General features: G+C 36.2%; 1 protein-coding gene across 2 annotated transcripts in view; it reads right to left on the bottom strand.

Annotated features, from left to right (window-relative positions):
• Window positions 1–605: 605 nt before the first annotated feature.
• Window positions 606–20,192, bottom strand: part of ALPK1 (alpha kinase 1) — a 60,842-nt gene continuing 41,255 nt past the window's right edge. For both annotated transcript variants that reach the window (XM_034442292.3, XM_087874442.1), the window contains 11 exons: window positions 15,218–15,416; window positions 13,370–13,429; window positions 12,736–12,822; window positions 12,552–12,628; window positions 11,379–11,474; window positions 9,675–9,779; window positions 6,710–8,786; window positions 4,681–4,834; window positions 2,784–2,946; window positions 2,470–2,656; window positions 606–1,269 (listed from right to left, as the gene is read on the bottom strand). In XM_034442292.3, coding sequence (XP_034298183.2) covers window positions 1,070–1,269; window positions 2,470–2,656; window positions 2,784–2,946; window positions 4,681–4,834; window positions 6,710–8,786; window positions 9,675–9,779; window positions 11,379–11,474; window positions 12,552–12,628; window positions 12,736–12,822; window positions 13,370–13,429; window positions 15,218–15,416 — 3,405 coding nt within the window. In that variant the 3' untranslated portion in view covers window positions 606–1,069. The remainder of the gene's footprint in view (window positions 1,270–2,469; window positions 2,657–2,783; window positions 2,947–4,680; window positions 4,835–6,709; window positions 8,787–9,674; window positions 9,780–11,378; window positions 11,475–12,551; window positions 12,629–12,735; window positions 12,823–13,369; window positions 13,430–15,217; window positions 15,417–20,192) is intronic.

The raw sequence follows: 20,192 nt of genomic DNA, 5'->3' as shown, positions 1-20,192 counted from the left end.
ACTTTTTTGGATCACCTTGATTCCATGACTATAATACAAAGTATTGTTTTTAACATGTGGGCACCTATTATCATGTGTTCCTTGTTGGTCCCTGGATAATAAGTTGAAAATGAATCAGGGTCCATGGCTCAAGTTCAAAGCAGAGCTCCCACTTAATATATAAATCTAAGCAGTTGTTGAAATCTGGTGACTAATGAATTTAACAATGCTCAGCTAGTTTATTTGTGTTGCAGTATTAATACAAGAAAGGAGAAATGCAGTCTTTTGGAAGAAAATGTACTTAAAATGCATGACATAAAGAACATGCGTGCTGGCTGAGCTGAGAGTCTTACCAAGCCTATTTAGCTTTGCTCAGTTGCATTAATAATCATTTCCAGATAAGATAAGGTGGTGTATAGACTGTCTTTTATCAGTACTGACTTTCAATGACTAATTTGTATGATGCTGAAGCACAGAGCTACCGGTATTTCTGTAGTTAGAACAACACTTCTGTGCATACAACACTGCAATTGTACAAAGAGTAAGATACAAAAGAAGCAACTAAATGCAAGGTCTCTCCTTATGAGTAACACCTCTGCCTTATTACAGAATGAGCTTTTGATATCAGAACGCACATAACACATTTTAATTGGATGTTATGGTGCAGATATTAAAAAATAGGAAAAGATGTTTGTTGAAAAGTCACAGCAGGGACTCTTGAAATACAACAGGTTCTGACAGGTTCTGGAGAACTGGTAGAGGAAATTTTGAGTAGTTCGGAGGACCGGCAAATGCCACCTCTGGCTGGTCCCAGACTGGGGTGGGAATGGAGATTTTGCAGTATCCTTCCCCTGGAGTGGGGTAGGAATGGAGATTTTGCAGTATCCTTCCCCTGAAGTGGGGTGGGAATGAAGATTTTGAAGTATCCTTCCCCTGGAGTGGATGGGAATGGAGTTTTTGCAGTATCCTTCCCCTGCCATGCCCACCAAGCCACATCACGGCCACCAAGCCATGCCCTGGTAGCCATGGTAGTAAAAAAATTTGGATTTCACCACTGACTCTTGGGTAAAGGGGCAAGGGTCATCTAATATCACTTTGGTTTCTCTATTGTAGGTCTTGTCAATGAAAGACGGGAACAGATTTCATTGCATTCTGCATGCTGATTATTGAAGAAATAGTAGATTCCTTTCTTTCCAAAGTTTGTAAGGCCTGATGTTTCTTTCTTAGAGACAGAATGGATCTGGGGATCAGTAAGATAAATGAGGCCTTTTCCATTATCAGTCACCCAGCCTGTCCAAAGGAAAAAAACAAAACAAAACAAAAAGTCATTTTCTTAATGTAAGCATTATATAAACTCTCCTAATCCAAGCAAATGTAAAAGTGAACATGCAAAAAAAAATATTTTATTTATTAAACAAATTTATATAGCCACCCAACTCACACATGATGACTTGTAACTGTGCAGCTTTGAAAATGCTTCCACTGATTAAAAGTTGTAATCTTTTATTTATTAGATTTATATTCCATTTGGTAGTATACATAGCACTACCTTATCCAATTTTCCCTGGCAACTACCTTGTGAAGTGGGTTGCACCAAGAAAGAGTAACTTGCTTCATCATCAAGCAAGTTTCCATGGCTAAAGATGGATTTGAATCTAGATCTATCTTAGTCCCTTAGTATTAAAGGTGTATTTATCGAAAATGTAACAATTAAAAACAGTTTCAAAGTACGAAGTACAGCGGAAGTAGAATTATATGCTCTTTTAATTCTATGTTCCTAAAATATTTCAGCAGTAAATATTGGTTCTGCAACTGGATCAAAGCAGAGGACCTCAAGGCTAGAAATTGGGATTTTATGAGTTTTAATTCTTCTTTTTTCCACAAAGGCAATGGAGTGACCTTGGGCCACTCACTCTTTCCCAGAAAAAGGAAGAGGGCAAGAGCAAGCACTTCAAAAATTTTGCCAAGAAAACTATGTAAGTATCAGAAATCAATATTGTTTTGAACATACCAAATAAATAGTCAGTGTCTTTGAATCAGAGTTGATTCCTAACATTAATCCCTTTGATTGAACAGCCACGACACCATAATAACTTTAGTAGAAAAATGTCTTCAGACTTATTTTCAGAAATGAGGACAAATGGCATCTAAATTATTTATGGGATCTACTTATGAGAAATTTCTTATAGCTTAAGTGAAATGGACATTAATCACTTGCATCTTCCAATCAATCAGTTAAAACTTTTGCTGCGGTTTGGCTGCTTTTGAGATACATTAATTCCATTCTCCCTTCTGCCTGCCAACATTTTTTTCTTCCTCTCATCTTCGTCCCATGTAATTATTTAACATTCTATGGCTACTGAAATTAGAACTCCAAATAGTCACATGATGAAGAAGGTATGCCTGTTCAAACCAAACTTCAGCTTTTAATAACCCATTGGTCTAATAAAATGTTAGATTTCACCACATGACAACTGCATGTTTACAAACCTTGTAAATCGACCACCACATCTGTGCCTTGGGAAAATTCGTAGCAGAAATGACCATATGCAAGTCCATATTCTGTGGCTTTGTACTCCAATTTTACTACATTGGTGTTGTTGGATAACTTCACAAATTCTCCTAGAATGTAGGGTTCCACAGTTACACATCCTTGGATAGACTTGCCTTCTAGTATCTGACAAAAAAATAAGAGAGCTACAGTATGAATAGTATTTCCATATAGATACTGTCCATTATTTTCATGAGGACATTTCTCCCTTATCTTCTGCTGAATTCCTTATAGCCTTTTGTTTTCTCCTTACCAAGAGTACCACTGATGGAATGTAAAAGATTTGTGTAGGGATGTTTTGCTCATACAGTCTTTTGTTGAATTCTGTCACATAGTACTGAGCTGTCATTTGCCGTTCCACATCATTGAAATGGTACATAATTTCTTTTTCTTCTTTGTATTCTTTGCCAACATACCTACGGATAATGTAACACACAACACAAATAATATTCTCCAATTACTGGGACTAATGTAACATACCACAGTAATAATTCAAGTTTATTTAGAAAATGTGTTCATTGCTCTTCTCCAATAGCAGCTTAGGTGTGACATGAATATATATATATTTAATATAAACACATTAAATATGATCTAGGTAGAATGACCCTATGAATAACCTGGAAGATTTTCCATAGCTAAGAAATCACTACCTTATAGTGCGCTTCAAGGTTCTGGTTACCACCTTTAAAGCGCTCCATGGCTTAGGACTTGGGTACTTGCGGGACCGCCTACTACCACCAATAGCCTCCCACCGGCCGGTACGCTCCCATAGAGAGGGACTCCTCCGGGTGCCGTCAGCCAAACAATGCCGACTGGTGGCCCCCAGGGGGAGAGCCTTCTCTGTGGGGGCACTTACTATCTGGAACGAGCTCCCCCCAGAGATACGGAGGATCCCGGATCTGCACACCTTCCGCCGTGCCTTAAAGACCTTACTATTTCACCAGGCCGGCCTGGCCTAATTTTCCCCCTCTTTTATAAGAGATTTTTAAAATTTTAAATATCTTTTAGTATTTTATATATTCAATTTTAAATTGGTTTTAAAAGTTTGGGGTTTTAAATTTGTCGGGGCCAAAATTATTTAATTTGATTTGATTTTATTTTTAAATTTTGTATGTATGTGTTTTTATTGTTTGGCTGTGCACCGCCCTGAGTCCTTCGGGAGTAGGGCGGTATAGAAATCTAATAAAATAAAATAAAATAATAAATTATAAGTCAGTCTGGGTTCATAGTAGAAAAGGGAGCCATGGTTCTGAACCTCCTGTAGTTTTCCTTTATTTTCCCCTCCACCTTTTAATTATAATTTATTTTGCAAAAGAAGTAAAAATTCTGTATGACTGATATAAGTTTTCCTCGTGTTTGGAAAGTGTCTAAAAAAATAGGGATATAACCATATGCAATTGATGGGCTATTGCAGTGTTTCCCAAACTTGACCCTTTGAAGATGTATGGACTTCAACTCCCAGAATTCCTCAACCAGGCATACTGGTTGGGGAATTCTGGGAATTGAAGTCCATGCATCTTAAAATAGCCAAGTTTGGGAAACACTGGGCTATTGGAATACTCTAGTAGTGGGAAGAGGGGAAGGTCTTCATGAAAAACATGGATAATATTGAAGGAAGCCTTCTCCAGGAAGAACTCTGGTTCTCCTGTGGAGGAGGAGATTCATGATAAAATGAATCGCTGGAAATTCCCACCTCCAAGATTCAATATCCAGGATATTTGCTATCTTAATGTTGCCCTTTCCCTAATTCAACTTCAGAAGTAACCTGGTCTGGCAACTGAAACCTCTGTACTCATCCTTTGATAATATGGGTGCTCAATACATGTGAGTACTTCAAGTCAGCAATGCTTCTACTGCCGAGGAATTCTGGGAATTGAAAATGAAGTCTATAATCTAGAGGGTACTCAGATTGGGAAAGGTTATCTCAGGAAGCAGATGTGGGAATCAAATAGTGGCAGACTGCTCGAGTTTGTGTTGTATTTGCCACTTATCCTAGGCTGCTAAAATAACATGTAGTCTCAGCAATGGTGGAACACTTTATAAAAGGCTGAAGTAAATTTCTGCTACCAGGAGCCCTATATGTAGTCAAATGCAACATAATATGGAACTTGTGTGAACTTTTCCAGATCGTATGTTAGCTTGAGTCATACCTTCCCAGGGTTTCTTCTTGGTGCAGAAAGTGCACCCAAAAAGCATTCCTCTGCTTGCCTTTCTTTGCCACACTCAGGTTATCTCCAATATATGCAGCTGTCTCCTGAGCTGTCCACAGCCCAGATATCTTAGAATATTTCAAAAGAAGAGCATCTAGAGAAAAAAAATGGATGAAGTGACAGAGCTATGGTATATTACATGTGCTTTCACAACCTGATCTGTACTGCAGCATAGAGCTATCAGTCTCATATGTGCACAGAGAAGCAAAACAAGATGAATTGCTTTGGACTGAGAAGATACCCGTATTTTTCTGAGTATAAGATGCACTGGAGTATAAGACGCGCCTTAGTTTTTGGGGAGGAAAATAGGGGGAAAAATTCTGCCTACCAGGTATTCATCTGGCTAGTCCCAGCACATTAGTTCGCTCGCTGGTTTTTAAGTTGGGCTGGTTGGGGCTGTGCTTTAGCACAGCTGATTGTCAGAGGGAGCAGCAATTAGAAAAGCAGGCAAAGCAGGGAAGATGGGGCTGAAAAACAGCTTCAAAAGCACAGCTGATCCTTGGAGGGAGCTCCAGTGACTAAAGCAGGCAAAATGCAGAAGGGGTAAGAGAAGGCAGCAGCTGTTCCGGGTAGCCATTTTGGGCACTGCACGGGGTTACATTCAGATTATAAAACACACCCAAATTTTCAGCCTCTTTTAGGAGGGAAAAAAATGTGCTTATACTCTGAAAAATACGGTATTTCTCAATAATATCTTGCCAATGACTACAGATTTAAAAACAACTATGGCCATGCTCCCAAAGGAAGTATATTGTTTTGTATACGATAACCACAAAAACACTAAAATCAAAACAAATGATTCTGCAGCAGATACAGAACTTTAACTGAAATATGTGGATATCAGTATTTAGATTCTGCCTCTCATTAAATCATTAACAGTTTCTTTACATCTTACATTTAAGAGTATAAATATGATACAAAATCCATAGAAAAACAATTGTATCAAACAAGATCTGAATTCAAAAGCTTGATCTTTTCTTAACTTCTGTAGCCTCATTTCTTTTCCTTTATTTTTGAATGAAAAATAAATTTTATTCAATTTTACATCAACATTTTGTTTGTTTTATGTTTGTTTGTTTTATTGAATTTGTATACCGCCCTACTCCCGAAGGACTCAGGGCGGTGAACAGCCATAGGATAAAACATAAAAATACAAAATTTAAAATAGAATAAAACAAATTAAATAATTTGGCTGAACAAATTTAAAACCCCAATAATTTAAAACCAAATTTAAAATTTCCATTTAAAAAGGGGAAAAATTTAGGTCATGAAATTCGCATTGGTAGGATATGAAGCTTGTGTGTTTAATTAGCCTCAACATAGCCCTAGGGTGAGTATCATGTCCTTCACTGTACTACCCTCTTTCCAGCAATAGACTACAAGATTCCAATCATCTGACATCAGCAGTCATAGAACTTCTGTATGTGTGGTCAGCTGCAGCTTTGAGGAAGGGGACCCAGCAAAAAGAATGGAGAAGCCCCTGGAACTACTGGCATTCTATGTGGTAGCATGGAGAGAATAGCATTAATTGCATCATTCCCCCCAAAATGATTATGTGATTGGTTTTACATAATATGCAGCTATTTGCTCTGCTACAGACAGTTGTAGTACAGTATAGATCCTGGATTTTGATATCCATGCATTGATAAAAATTGGGCAAAAAAAAAAAAGAAATACAAATTCAGAATGAAGCTAGACAATAATTGATATTTATCCCTCAACATTTGGTGGTAAATATTTAAAAAAATATGCACAGTGCTATCTGCTGGCCATAGCAACAGGTCCTACTGAGCTTCTAATCCCAACTAGGGTGGATGAGCTGGTAAACCTACCATGAGTCAAATGTCCGCATTTATAAATCAGTATGAAAGTGTCAGGATGCAATCAACTTCTGTCTCTGAAAATAGCATAGGTTTACTGGGATCAAAATTCCTGGAGCAAAGATAATGGTTTAGAAAATGTGACTTACAGTGTGTTTTATGCAGGAGGTTTGGTTTAAAGAATCCTGTATTCTTCAATCTCTCAACTAGCCAAGCATGTTCAACACCTGAAAATAGCTTGTTATAATCATCATTGCTCAGAGTACGAGCTTGTTGCATTTGTTCTTTGACCATGCTAATAAAGGAAAAAGAGCTTCCGCTAGAATTCATTAAGGGAGAACTTCCCAGTTCAGAAAAACTACTGGAAAAACTGGGTCCTTTGTACCATGATTTCCAAGAGCTTGAGCTGTGGCAGCCGTTTAAAATGCCTTTCATATTTTCACCTTCATCTTCTTCAGTTGTAGCACAATCACTAGAATGATTTGAAACTTGCTTGTTGCCCCAACCTAATGAACAACTTGGGGCCTCAGTCCTGTAATTTTGTGGATCTTTTATTAGACCTTCATTGGAACAATGGTCTGTTAACTCTCTTCTATCATCAGAAACCAGTTCCCAGTCATCTTCTGCTTGTGTTTTAACTTCAGATATTTTAGGAGAGCCTCCTGTTAACATCATATTGGCAGATTGATTAATCCAATTTTGTACAAAATGGTCACATTCAGCTTTTAAAACATTGTTTCTTATAGAAGCAGGTACTGTCTTTTCACTGGGTAGATCTGGATTCATTAGTGAATCTTCCGTCCCCTCTTCTGTTTCTCCTTCTAAGTCAACCATTTGCCAATGATTTCTACTTATTGGGCCTGAATCTCGTGTATGGTTTGCATTGTCTTCGATGCTTCCTTTTCCAATACTAGAAATAGCAACATTGCTGCTGTCCTTGGTTCTGGAAATCTTCCCTGAAGAAATTATTCCAAAAGGATCTTTTTCAGATGTAACACTCATTACTTTATCTTGTTTGGAGTTGCTGCTACTAGCTCTTCCGGATGATTGTTTTGAAGCATCCACTCCTGCCTCCATATGTTTCTTTCTTAAATTTGGGTCCAATTCTTTTGGTGTATTAGTGAAAGGTATGCTTTTTGGAAAGGGATGCTTTAAAGAAACTGTGTCATTTTGAGAGTGTTGAAGTATGATTTTATGTATTTTATTAGTTAACAAACAAAGATCACTTTCTTGAATTTTCTTTTCAGTATCTTCAGGCAACTCTGTAGTGTTCTTTGTCTTCTGCACCTTATCTTGGGGTAGATCGTTTTTATTATTGACAATTTCTTCCCAACTAGTATTGGAGCTTGATCTGGACAATTTGCTCCAAGTTCCCAGTTCACTAAAGACTTTATTCCCACCTTGGGAATCCACTGAAATCTCACCAGCTTTGTTTTGATTATCAGAAGTTTCACTTTCTGTCTGATCATCAAGAGAAACCCCCCTTGTAACAATGTGAGAAATTTTCTTTCCCATTTGGTCTTTAAGGCCATCATGTCTTTTCCTTGCTTTCTGTGAAACTAGGATTGCTACGCTGTGATTTTCATAATGAGAATTTGCTTCAGTGGCACATATGGTATCCATATTTCTGGTTTCGGTCTTCAAAGTTGTTATACAGACTCTTGCCTTCCCTTTTCCTGGTCTAATTTTATGGTTTCTGCAAGAACTTTCAAAAACATCACAGACTGATTCATGATGCTGAAAATACATTCTGAGAACCTCCTCAAAGCTCAAATCACAATTCAGAACTTCTTTTTTGACATCCGTTTTGTAGCTATCGGGAATGTAGGATTTGGCATCTGAATTAGGAAAATTTTGCACTTGCAATTGTTCTTTAACTGACATGACCAGGGACATGATGTCTTTAGCAAGCAGTTCTTTTTCCTGCTCTTCATTTTGAAGTGAATAACTGTAAGCACAAAGTTTCTCCAAAGCTTCCTGGCACAACTGATTCACCTGATTAAGGCTCTTGCTTTCCCCATACAGCCGCTGGTGTACTTTGGCAAGGGAGAAAGCTGCTTTGAAAAAACTGTGGAGCTCCTGTTTGCTGGTGACTGGTTCTTTGTCCTTCTTGCTCAATAAACCAATTTCAAAGGACTCCTTTGCTTGTGATAAATAAAATGCTCGCTTTTCTGGAGGACATACACTTGAACAGCTGTAAGTTAGCAAACATATTCCCCGGATATTCTGAAAAATAAGTACAGTGGGAATGAATAGGATTTGTCAAATTCATATGTCAATATATATGTTTAAAAATCTATTCCAGCATGTAATCAGAATTGTTTTCACTAATTTTCAGTTGATTATAGTTTCTACATTTAGTGAAATATTATTATTAGTTTTATTTTAACATAAATTTATTTAGCATAACATTTTAAGTCACTGCTCATCTTTGTAGAAAATGGGGGCGCTTAGAGAAATACAGTAAAAACACTTCAAAAACATTAAAGGAAAGTAATCAGACTCAGACAAGAATGGGCATAATTACAACAGAAACATATAAAACATAGAAATGAAAGATACAAAACATCCAAATTAACTCAACCAATCTTGTAAGCTGCCCAGAGTCACTTAGGTATGATTGGTGGTGTAAACATGCAATGAATGAATGAATGAATGAATAAATAAATAAATAAATTACATATGGGAATTGTGAAAGAAACCACATTTTCTACTCCAGCATCAAGTAAAGCAAGCTTAATTTCAACTTATTGATAACTAAATATGGATTCTAATAGAAGCTGCATTTATAACTATACTTATCCTATGGTAAATGCCAGTGAAATAAATGGAACATGCTTTTATCTATCTTTCTGAACTGAAATATTAATTCAGGCAATAGTAAATAATTGTTTAGGAATAACTCATAACTGTTTAGAGTAAAAAGCTTGTCCCTGGGTGCAGTTTAACGTTCTGCTTTATATTTCATTCCTTTCATCTGCACTAGAAATTTACATTATAACTTGAATCCCAAGTATTAGCTAGGCAGGATCATATTATATCAGTAGTTGACAAAGACCACTGTAAAGAATTTTCAGACTGGAAGAAAATAGGAATGCTGAACATGGTACTTACAACTGCAGTGAGCACAAACAATGGTGTGAACTGACTCAAGACTGCCGCCAGCTTGCAAGCTTCGGCAGCTGAAAGCAAACGATGATTGAATTCTTTAAGAAGGTTCTAATAAAATAACAAAAAGAAAATGGACATTGAAAGATACTTGTTTTGAGTGTTTTAAATGCATATTTTATATGACATAGACTCAATTGCATCTCCAATTCAGAGACAGTGTATGATAAAAAAGCTTGAATTACAAACTATTTTGTATAAATAAGAAGCTAAAGATTGCTAAATGTGCCAAAAGCAGTATATGATAGCAATAAAACATGTGTAATGATAAATGGAATTCTTACAGAATGGTTTAATATTGAACTGGAGTAATACAAATGTGTGTAACATCATCTTATTTGCTTAATGTATTTCTGGTCAAATAAATAAGGAATGCTGATAGTATGTTGGATGGGATGAGACATTAATGTATCTGTAATAATGACATGTGGGTTCCTGACAGCCCAAATAACTTGCAGTGAATATAATATAGGTGCGTCTGATGCAATTAGAAATATGGATTTGAAAATTAATTTATAAGGAGCCTTGGTGGCACAGCAGACTAAAGTGCTGTTAAGTAACACTTAGCTGCCAGTTGCCTGCAATTACTGCAAGTTCAAATCTCACCAGGCTCAAGGTTGACTCAGCCTTCCATCCTTCTGAGGTAGATAAAATGAGGACCCGGATTGTGGGGGCAATAAGCTGACTTTGTATAAAAAGAACACCGCTTTGGGGGGGGGGGGCGAAAGCCCTACTAAGCAGGTATATACAAAAGTATGAAGGCTATTGCTTAACGCATTGTAAGCCACCCTGAGTCTCCGGAGAAGGGCGGCATATAAATTGAATCAAAAAATAAATAAACAATAAGTAAATATTAATGGTACTTGCATTTGAATTAGAAAATGGAGGGATCAATTGCAAAGTATACATAACTCGTAATAACTGGAGCAATATTTGTTTTTTTACATAACATTTAAAATAAATGAAAAAATTAATGGATTTTGAATGATGAAAATGTTTGTAGAAAAGGAGTGGATACTGTGTGGTTGATTATAAGGAAAGAATGTTGGTCGAAATAAGTGAAAAATAGCTATAGTAACAGCCTGCCTACTTTGTTGTACAAAAGGGAGAGTTGGGTACATGCAAATAAACATAAAAGGAAATTGGACATGGGGCAATGGGAAGTGTGTATGATGAAACAAGCAATATAGTGCGTGGTTGTGAATGAATGGATGATGCACAAATGTGGCTTGAATGCAAACATCAATAAATGATGTAAAAAAAAAGATGGGTCAAACAATGAAAATGATGAGCTTCAAACACAAAACAAATATATGAAACAAAGGTGAATGGGTTGAGAGGAACGTTGGGTGGAGTTAATGAAAGTCTTGAAAAGAAAGGTGAGAAAGAACAAAAGGCTATAAATGTGAACGGTATGAATGTGGCAGTAACAAGAATGGTTAGCAAGGAAAAACAGCTATAAAGCAATATGATGAATTATGTTGATACAAAATTAGTTTTAGCTAAATTTACTTTTCTTTTTTCTTGTTTTAATTCATTTGGTTTATATTGTTTATTCCTTTTCTGTACTCTGCACAATGTTTGCTCCAAAAAGTATGTATGTATGAAACTTAGTTAAATCAGGTTCATCTCTACTAAATAAATAGTTACCAGGCCCAGCTGAGAATTGTTTTTAAATCTGATGTAATCATCTTCACTCATGGATATAAAGATGTCTGCCAAAATACCCAGTGAGGTAGCTATTCCCTAAAAAAAAACACACATATGAACAACTATATATATATTTATTTGCGGTTTGTTTCTATTTTAGCCTACTTCAAACATGTCAAAAGAGAGAAAAAACACCATCTAAGGCTCTTTAGCTATCTAATTCTAGTGGCACAAGGAAAATCAGTTGTTTTTCACCAGTCAGGAAATATTAAGATATATACTTCAAGAAAATTTAGTTTTTTGTTGTAACAGATTTGCAACAATCTAAATTCTTCTATTTGTGAGCAGATCTGATCATGATTACAATAAATCTGGACAATATGAAGCAGTTGAATAAGATGAACTCTGTAGACACCAGTAAATAATAGAGAACAGTGATATTAGGTACTTAAAGGTTTTATGGCTGCTGAACCAACTCAAGATTAATTAGATATATCAATATTTTTTCCAGATTAGTAGAGAGCTGAAGAATACTAATAAACTAACTCATATCCAGATGCAAATATAGAAATAAAGAAATATTTAAATTTCACAATTAATTTCCCATCCAAATCACCTGCCATTCTTCAATTATTCCAAATCAGTAATTTCTCTTCAATTAATTTACCTCTAATTAGTTTTCCACACTGATCCTGTTCAAAATTAAATTTGCCTTCAATTAATCACTCTCTTTCATCTTAAACTAAAGTGCTTTAAGGTATAAACTGTAGAGTCATATTTTTGTGGTGGTGGTGGCATATATGCCTGCCTGTGTGCTTGAATCCATGAGAGAAAGGACAAAGTGTCCACATTCTTCTAGGAACTCTTATTTCTTTCTTAGTTACATGCATCTATATAAACCAGTCTCAAAACTTCCAACAGCTATTTCACTTTTTAAAATCAGAAAAGAGAGACAAAATTATCCCTTAGATATCAATGGCTCAAGCACCAAGGGCCTCAAAGAACATGGAATTTTGCCTCTTCAAAATAAACATTTTTTATGAAGCAGTCTGCTTCTTTGTAGTCATTTGAATGTATACAATCAGTGTTCAATATGCCCATTTTTAATATGAGCTTCTAATAAGGGTATGACTGAATAGAAAATATTCAAGGTGTCAAAAATACATTTATTACCTTCTTATCTGGCTGGGGAAGTGTAAAATAACCCAAAATTGAGGCCCAAATCAGCTCTGCTGCTTCATACCACATCCCTAAAATACAACACACATAAACAAATGTTCATTTTAAAAACATTTTAAATGCAATCTATTCCAAACTTGTAGTTTTGGAACAGTATAGAGGTTCTTAGATTTATTACCCAGTTTCTGTAGAATCTGTCCTCTGATCTGTATACAGACAGATTGAACAAGAATACGATCACTTTCTTTACAGTACTTCCATACTCCTAAAAATCAAAACCAAAAGGTCAGTAAAATATCATTCAGAGCTTTAAAGATGAGGAATAATAATAGGAAGACTAGAATTTAACACTTGGTTGAAATTAACAGTTCTTGTTTTACAGCTAGTTGTTTTGTAACTTAAGCTCTGGGAAACATTCAAAGACATAAATACATGATTATTTTATATTTTATTTAATGACTTATATTTATCATTCAATATAATTACAATATTTGCTTATATATCTTTCTACAAATGCTCATTAACATCTACCTACTAATACACACTACAGTTCTTCAGTGAGCCAAACTACAGCAATTAAAAAAAATGAGGATATGTTAAAATTGGTTCCCAATAGATGTAACATGCAAGGTTAAACATAAAAAACTGAAGAAATAAAGACTAAAACATAGTTTTACTCCCAACGAATTAATTTATAACTTAAGGAAAACATATCCAAAATTATTTGCATATTCCAGTGTAGGCCATAACTAGCAATAACTGGAATTTATCAATTAAAATGGAGAGAAGTATAAAAACCATAATTTATTTACCTGTTGCCCCATTGTCAATAATAAGACTGCTAAGAATATATTCAGCCTTCAATAATTTACCTAGAAATATTAAATGTTTTTGTTATAATCAACGTGATAGGGCAATTTCACTTCATGAGTAAAGTTCCTTTAGTTGAAATGATCACCAGGGTGAATACAGACAGCTGCATTACTTCACATACAATTACACACATGTATCAACTTTGTGGTAATAATTTCTCACCATGCTTGACATAATTATAGGCTTTCTTTTAAAAAAACATATGGGATCTACTTGTTAACTTGGGTTGTAGTGTCTTCTAATCATAGTGTAATGATCAGGACCCGCCTTAAATTAGGCTGTGACTAAGCAGCAGCCTTGGTTAGAGAATGATGATATGCTGTATGGTCTCAGTCTCACCCTATTAGCTAAAGCTGCGACTTACTTGGGAGTGAGCACTATTGAAGACAATATATTAAACAATGAGACAATGCACAACCTTGTTTTATGCTTTCGATATGCTACTTTGACTAACACTGAATTAAAAGAATGAACAGAGACCCATCTCTCTGTTTTGTTGACATATCTACTTTTCAGACTTGCCAGTAGAATGCTAGAAAACTTAATATTTCTGCTTCTATTGTGTTAAAATGCAGTTATTAAAAGATTATAATTTCATGATCATTTACCAAACGGCTGAACAAAAACAGATTTTGTTTTCTTTTTACAATAATCCTTTTCCAAAAATAAAGAACCAGTGCGATGTACTGGCCTAGAAAATAGGAGACGGAATTCTAGTCTTCCCTTAGGCATAAAAGCCAGCTGGGTGACTCTTGATCAGTCATTTCTCTCAACCCAACTCACCTCATAGTGTTCTTGTGGTTGGAAAAAAGAGGAGGAAGAAGGAGGAAGGAATATTATGTATGTTTTCAGTCTTGAGTTACTTGGTATTGTTCTTGAGTTACTTACTGTATAACAATACCATTTATGTTCTTTGCTGAGAGCGAAGGAAACTCCTCTGTTTATATAAGCCGGTTAATTATACAATAGAATTTGTAACCTTGAGCATCTGCAGATTTTTAACCCCTTATATGGAGTTTGAACTGTACTCAGAAAATATTAGAACTGTGTAATCTATTTTAAGACATTTTTGTTCCAAAATACAGCAATTTAGCACTCAGTATTTATGTTAAGATTTTTAAATTTAGTAGCTGGAGCAGTGAGATCGTGCAGCGAGCCAGAACACATAGTTGTGGTCAATTGGTTGTAGATTGCTAGCTCCTGCGTGAGGCAATCTGTGCTGTGATTGGTTGCTGTGGGTATGGAGGGGGAGTTTCCTTGTTTCCCGCCTTTTTTCCCCTGTGTGTTCTGTAATTTACCTCATGATGTTCCTGCTGTATCGATTTACCTGATGATGCTCCTGTTTGCCTGACTATCTAATTTGATGTATATATATAGAGAGATATAAAATATTTATTTATATAAAACAAATTTGTGTTAGTGTCTCTGATTTGGACACCTGCTGTGCAATTCTCTGACAGGTTATGGGCCCAGAAGCGCCCTGAAAAGCTAGTAATATTTTTCTGAGGTAAAAGTTTCTTTGTGAGCCTGAGGGAGATTGAGGACGATTGGCAGGGAGCAGCCTTTAGGCAACAAAAGCTCTAATTAGTGCTTTCCACATTCTTTTACAATTTTCTCCTGTTTTTCTTCCCCATTAGAAACTTTGTGTTGGCAAAGTGCATGGCATAAAGAAATGTCACCTTTAAAAAGAGACAAAGTATCCTCTTGAAAGTCAAGTATCTTCTAATTGGAATTGGGCTAAGAAAATGGAGAAAGGGTCAAGGGGCTTGCAGACAGCATTTCATTACCTGAATTCACAGAGATGCGAGCCTGACGGATAACCAGCTGAGGGGCAATTGGTACCGTAGGCTCAAGCTGATGCAGCCGTTTGACAATTTGAAGAAGCTGGCTGGAACCATCAACCCAATATAAAAACCGGTCAACCAGAAATGCAATAGCTGTTGCTGTCAGATAGTCTCTGTTGGCAATGGAGGTTTTTAAGCAAACCTGAAAAGAGGACCCAAAATATATAAATAGGAACAAGTTGTTCTAGGAAACTGTTTGCAGGGGACGATTCATAAAAAACATCATTCATCAGGAGATAGAAAAGGTACCAAGCTGCAATATTTGTTCACTTATTTTTCTGAAAGATGTTTATGCTTCCCTTGAGCTACAGAAACTCCTGAGGCAAAGTTGGAATGTATTTCATCCAATGCAGAAAACAAATAGAAAAGGTGGAAAAGGACTTAAATAAGACTTCACAAAATATGGTATACACTTTTGGTATAGCAGTGTAACATTTTACGTTTGTGTGCAGTGATATTTTTCAGGTTCATTCAGCTTGTTAACTGAAGTTAGGTGAGAAACTTAATTCTGTAAACAAATATATAGGTTGTACTAAGCTGCTAATAGTTTAGTTTGTTGATTAAGCCACTGTTGCTGGCTTCACAGATAATGTAAAAATATAAAATATGGTTGACAAACTATAGAAACTGAATTCACACCACAGGCTAAACTAATCCCCTGTACAGTTTAAGCGAACCTAGGTATTAAGTTAATCTACAGCTAAAAAAGTTAAGTTTGGTTCTCACTAAAATCAACAGGGCTTAAATTGTGGAGAATGTATCACAGAAATTTTAATCAGAACTAAGAACTGCACAGCATCTCTTCACGTAAGTGAATGGTCCAGAATGCGGCCAGGCGGGTTGTTACGGGAGCCTCCCGTTACTCCCGTGTAACACCTCTCCTGCGCGAGCTGCACTGGTTACTGATGGCCCTTCGGATCCGCTTCAAGGTGCTGGTCTTGACCTATAAAGCCCTACATGGCATGGGCCCAGGGTACTTGCAAGACCACCTCCTACCAGCCTCCCACTGCCCAGTGCGGTCACATAGGACTGCCCTCCTCCGGGTGCCATCGGCCAGACAATGTCGGCCGGTGGCCCCCAGGATGAGGGCGTTCTCGGTGGCTGCACCGACCCTCTGGAATGAATTACCCACCGGGCTTCGGACGGCCCCCGACCTCCGTGCTTTCCACGCCAAACTGAAGACATGGCTTTTTCAGCAAATTCCCTGATCTGTTATGAGATTTTAGTTGTTGGGGTTTTTACATTTGGATGTTTTTAGTTCTATTTATTGTTATATGTTTTTTATTCTGTGAGCCGCCCCGAGTCCTACAGGAGAAGGGCGGCATAGAAATCTAAGAAAATAAATAAATAAATAAGTGCGAGAACACTCTCTCCAGTCATGAGAATTTCACCACATGTCTCTTCTCCTTATAAAGAAATGTTGAAAGCAGACTTCCTTTCACTATAGTGAGGGAAATTTTCCTGCATGGTATTAGCAGGAATGCAGAGTATATGTTTACTCACAAGATCAGGGTGCTAATTACTTTGAAGTTTGCTCTTCAGATGATTTAGGCAATAAAAAAACTGATTCTTTTTGAGAATTTTTGACAGTAAAATAAAACGGGGCAATTGAAAAGGATTCCCCTTTTTCTGGAACATATACTTTCCACTATGGGAGGAATTCCCCATCTTGAAGCACCTGTAAATTGATACTGCCTAGGTATAAATTCTTCACAGTGCTCCAGCATCTACCATATGTATAAGCATTGCCTTCATTGCCTAATATATTTTTCCCCTTTGCATCTTGCCTTCCTTTAAGAAACTGAAACACAAAAGCATGGGAGAGGGTGACCTGCCAGACAAAAGAGCCTTTGAGTTCCTAGGAAAAGGAGATGTGAAGAAGGGTAGGAGGAATCCAAGTGGCCCTATTATTTCCACTTGCACTAATTAGACATTTTTCTGTCAGCTATTGAGCACCGCTGAGAGGCCAAACTCACTGAATTCATTTCTAAAGTGTTTACAGAAGTTTGCATCTGTTTGTGTCTCTTCAGGAGGAAAATAAGCACTTCAATAGCATTGTGAAAAAAATCTATACCAAGTTTCCCTATTCTGGGAGGCTGGGCAGCTGCATAATTTAACTCTCTACTTTAATGCTGAAACCTCTTGTAACCCTCTTCAAAATCAAGTTGACATAAAATAGGGCAAAGTCAAGACAGAGGAAGAATATTGTCTATTTTATTTTTCCTTTCTTTGAAGGTAAGGTGGCACTTCACTCTGATAAATTTAGCTTGATATCAGTTGTTGATGTTATAGAACACTTCTCTGGTCTCTCTCAACAATATGCTAAGAAAATATTTGACTTTTTCTTTGCCCATGGAATCATACAACAGCATTTAGTCCACAAGAAAACTGTAAAACGTATAGATGTCAGACTTCTTCTCCCTAAAAAATATTTAAACATTCAGGCAAAAAAATTCAGGCAAATTCTGGGCACAAGTCTGAAGCAATTGAAGAAAGTAACAATACTTGAAGCCTAATAAAGCAACTTACTTCTTCCTCTCAAAATCATCGGCAGAGATCTAATAAAATTATTTCTCACAGGGGATTCTGTCCAATTCAATTCTGTTGAACTCAAAGCCTATAATAAATTCTTGGTCTGCCATAATTTCTTTAAAAATATCTATGTGCTTCTGGAATCTTCTTTTTTGACAGATGCTGAGTTATAACAAAGCTAGCTTCTCTTTTTATATCATCATGCAACAACATGATGTTGCAGCTGGAAGGATGGTATCCTAGTTCAAATGTTTCTATTCACACAGATCAAGAAACTCATCTTGATGAGGCTAATGAAGGGATTGAAGACTCGCCTTTTAGGTAATCTGGTCAATAAACTAGGATAGGATTTAATAGTGTTTAGGAAAAACAACCCATCTTTGTAAACTTATTTTTCACTTTCTCACTTTGCCTAGTTATAATTAAAACTAGCTATAATCTAATAATTTTGAAAGCAAACCAGTAATTGTAACTGAAAGAAAAGTAATTTCTTGTGTTACAATCAAATAATGACTATGTATAAATATACTGATAGAAAAAAGGGAAAATATGATGATCATTTGGAAATGTATATGTTTATACATTATATCAGTATAATCAAATAAATGATTTATATTATTCCTTCCATTTATGCATAATATGTAAGCTAAGAATAGCTGGTTTCTATATGACTTTCACATAGAATTATTATGACTTTTGAAGCCATCATGCAATGATCTGATACAGGTTTTTCAAAATGCATTAAGATAATATCTTACAATTTACGCTCAACTCCTGGAGTCTATGTTCATAAATTTTCTTTGCAGTAGTACAGAAGTGGTTTCTTATTGGCTTCTTCCATGATTTTTCAAATCCCCAGCCTAGTTTACAGCCTTGATATTTCTTGTAGTCTCTAATCTAAATATAAATCAGGTCTGACTCTGTTCAGCTTTGCCAAGTTCAGGCAGGTGCTGCCACCTGCTGTGGCAAAATAAGTTTGTACTGTTAATGATACCAAGCTACTGTCCTTTACAATGATATCGTCCAGATCACATAGTTGTGTTAGCGCTTCTGTATTTGAATGCTTCCATTCACTATATAATCTCAGTAATTTCTTTGTCAGTTTTGAAGCAAAACTAGTTTTGATCTTGCTATTGGTTTTGTTTCCAATTCTACACATATGTCCCGCTGCCTCCCCCTAAAAAAGCAACTGGTACATATAGTATAATTTCAAATAAATCAATTTAAAATTGTAATTGTAGTATTTTTGTCAAAATATAGTGTAGAAATCATTGATTCAGTAAATGCAAACAGCTCAACCTTTTAAAAAATACAGTGTAAAGAGGATGGATGGGCGGGGGGGAAGTTTTTGTATTCATCATGGCTAAAGAGAGGAATAAGTATGCACTCTGCTTGAACATCTGTTCAATGTGTGTATGTAATTGAATTTAGGGCACAAAAGGAACTTCATGGCTAGAGAACTGAAGAAGGTGAAAATGGAATTAGATTTTGCAGAATTCTATATGTAATTAAAATGTTTGCATTTGGATATATGCACAGATTGGGGATGAAAAAAATGTTTTCCCAAAGAGCTTTTTCTAAAAAGCTCAGAGAGGATGAATGTCCTGTATTCTAGTACATTATTTTAGTGATTTGAAAACTGGGAGGTTTTCCCAGTTTTCTGGGATTCATAGTTTCATTTCTAGCCTCAAGGCCAATGCTACAACATCAAGCATTTGCCAGAAAAACTCCTACTTCTTCAGAAACACCTGCTCCGGTTATTGTTATCAATATTACAAATACAAACAGAACCAATGTCTCCTAAAGTCCTTTGCTGATTCTGACTCTGTATGTCATAATAGTTCCTCCTTAGAGACTGAATCACCATCACCAAGTCCTCTAGGAGTTTACAGCTTTACAGTATTAAGAGCAAGCTGGTTTTTGCATTATAATTCTATAAGTTATGCTTTCTCATTAAATGCAAATTTTGAAATACATAAATTTGAATCTCAATTAATGACATTGAAAATCCCAAATATTTTAGAATGTCTCAGGAATCTTATTTTCAGAAGTGTGCAGATTCTACCACAGTACATGTAGCTTAGCTGCATCAAGAATGACGCTGATTTCAGTGAGCTATTGGCAACTCTATCTTGTGATCAAAAAATACTCAACTAGAATCAAGACTTGGCTATGAGAAATCTCGATTCCCAAATAGGGGCATCAATGAAGTCTCTTTTGGCCATCCTTTGAAGGGAGCTTTCCCCCATTTTGTAACTATTTTTACCTTCTAATATGGAGACAAGGTATAGCACAATTGTTGAGGCATTAGACGTAATTCAGAAAGATCAGGTTCAAATTCTTCTTAAATAACAGACGTTAATTGGGTTACATGGGGCAGCTACTA

This window comes from Pantherophis guttatus, chromosome 8 (assembly GCF_059756535.1).
Source record: "Pantherophis guttatus breed Tessera chromosome 8, ASM5975653v1, whole genome shotgun sequence".
Lineage (NCBI taxonomy): Eukaryota > Metazoa > Chordata > Lepidosauria > Squamata > Colubridae > Pantherophis > Pantherophis guttatus.
Note: the sequence above shows the minus strand (reverse complement) of the source record. Positions and strands in the feature narration are given on the sequence as shown.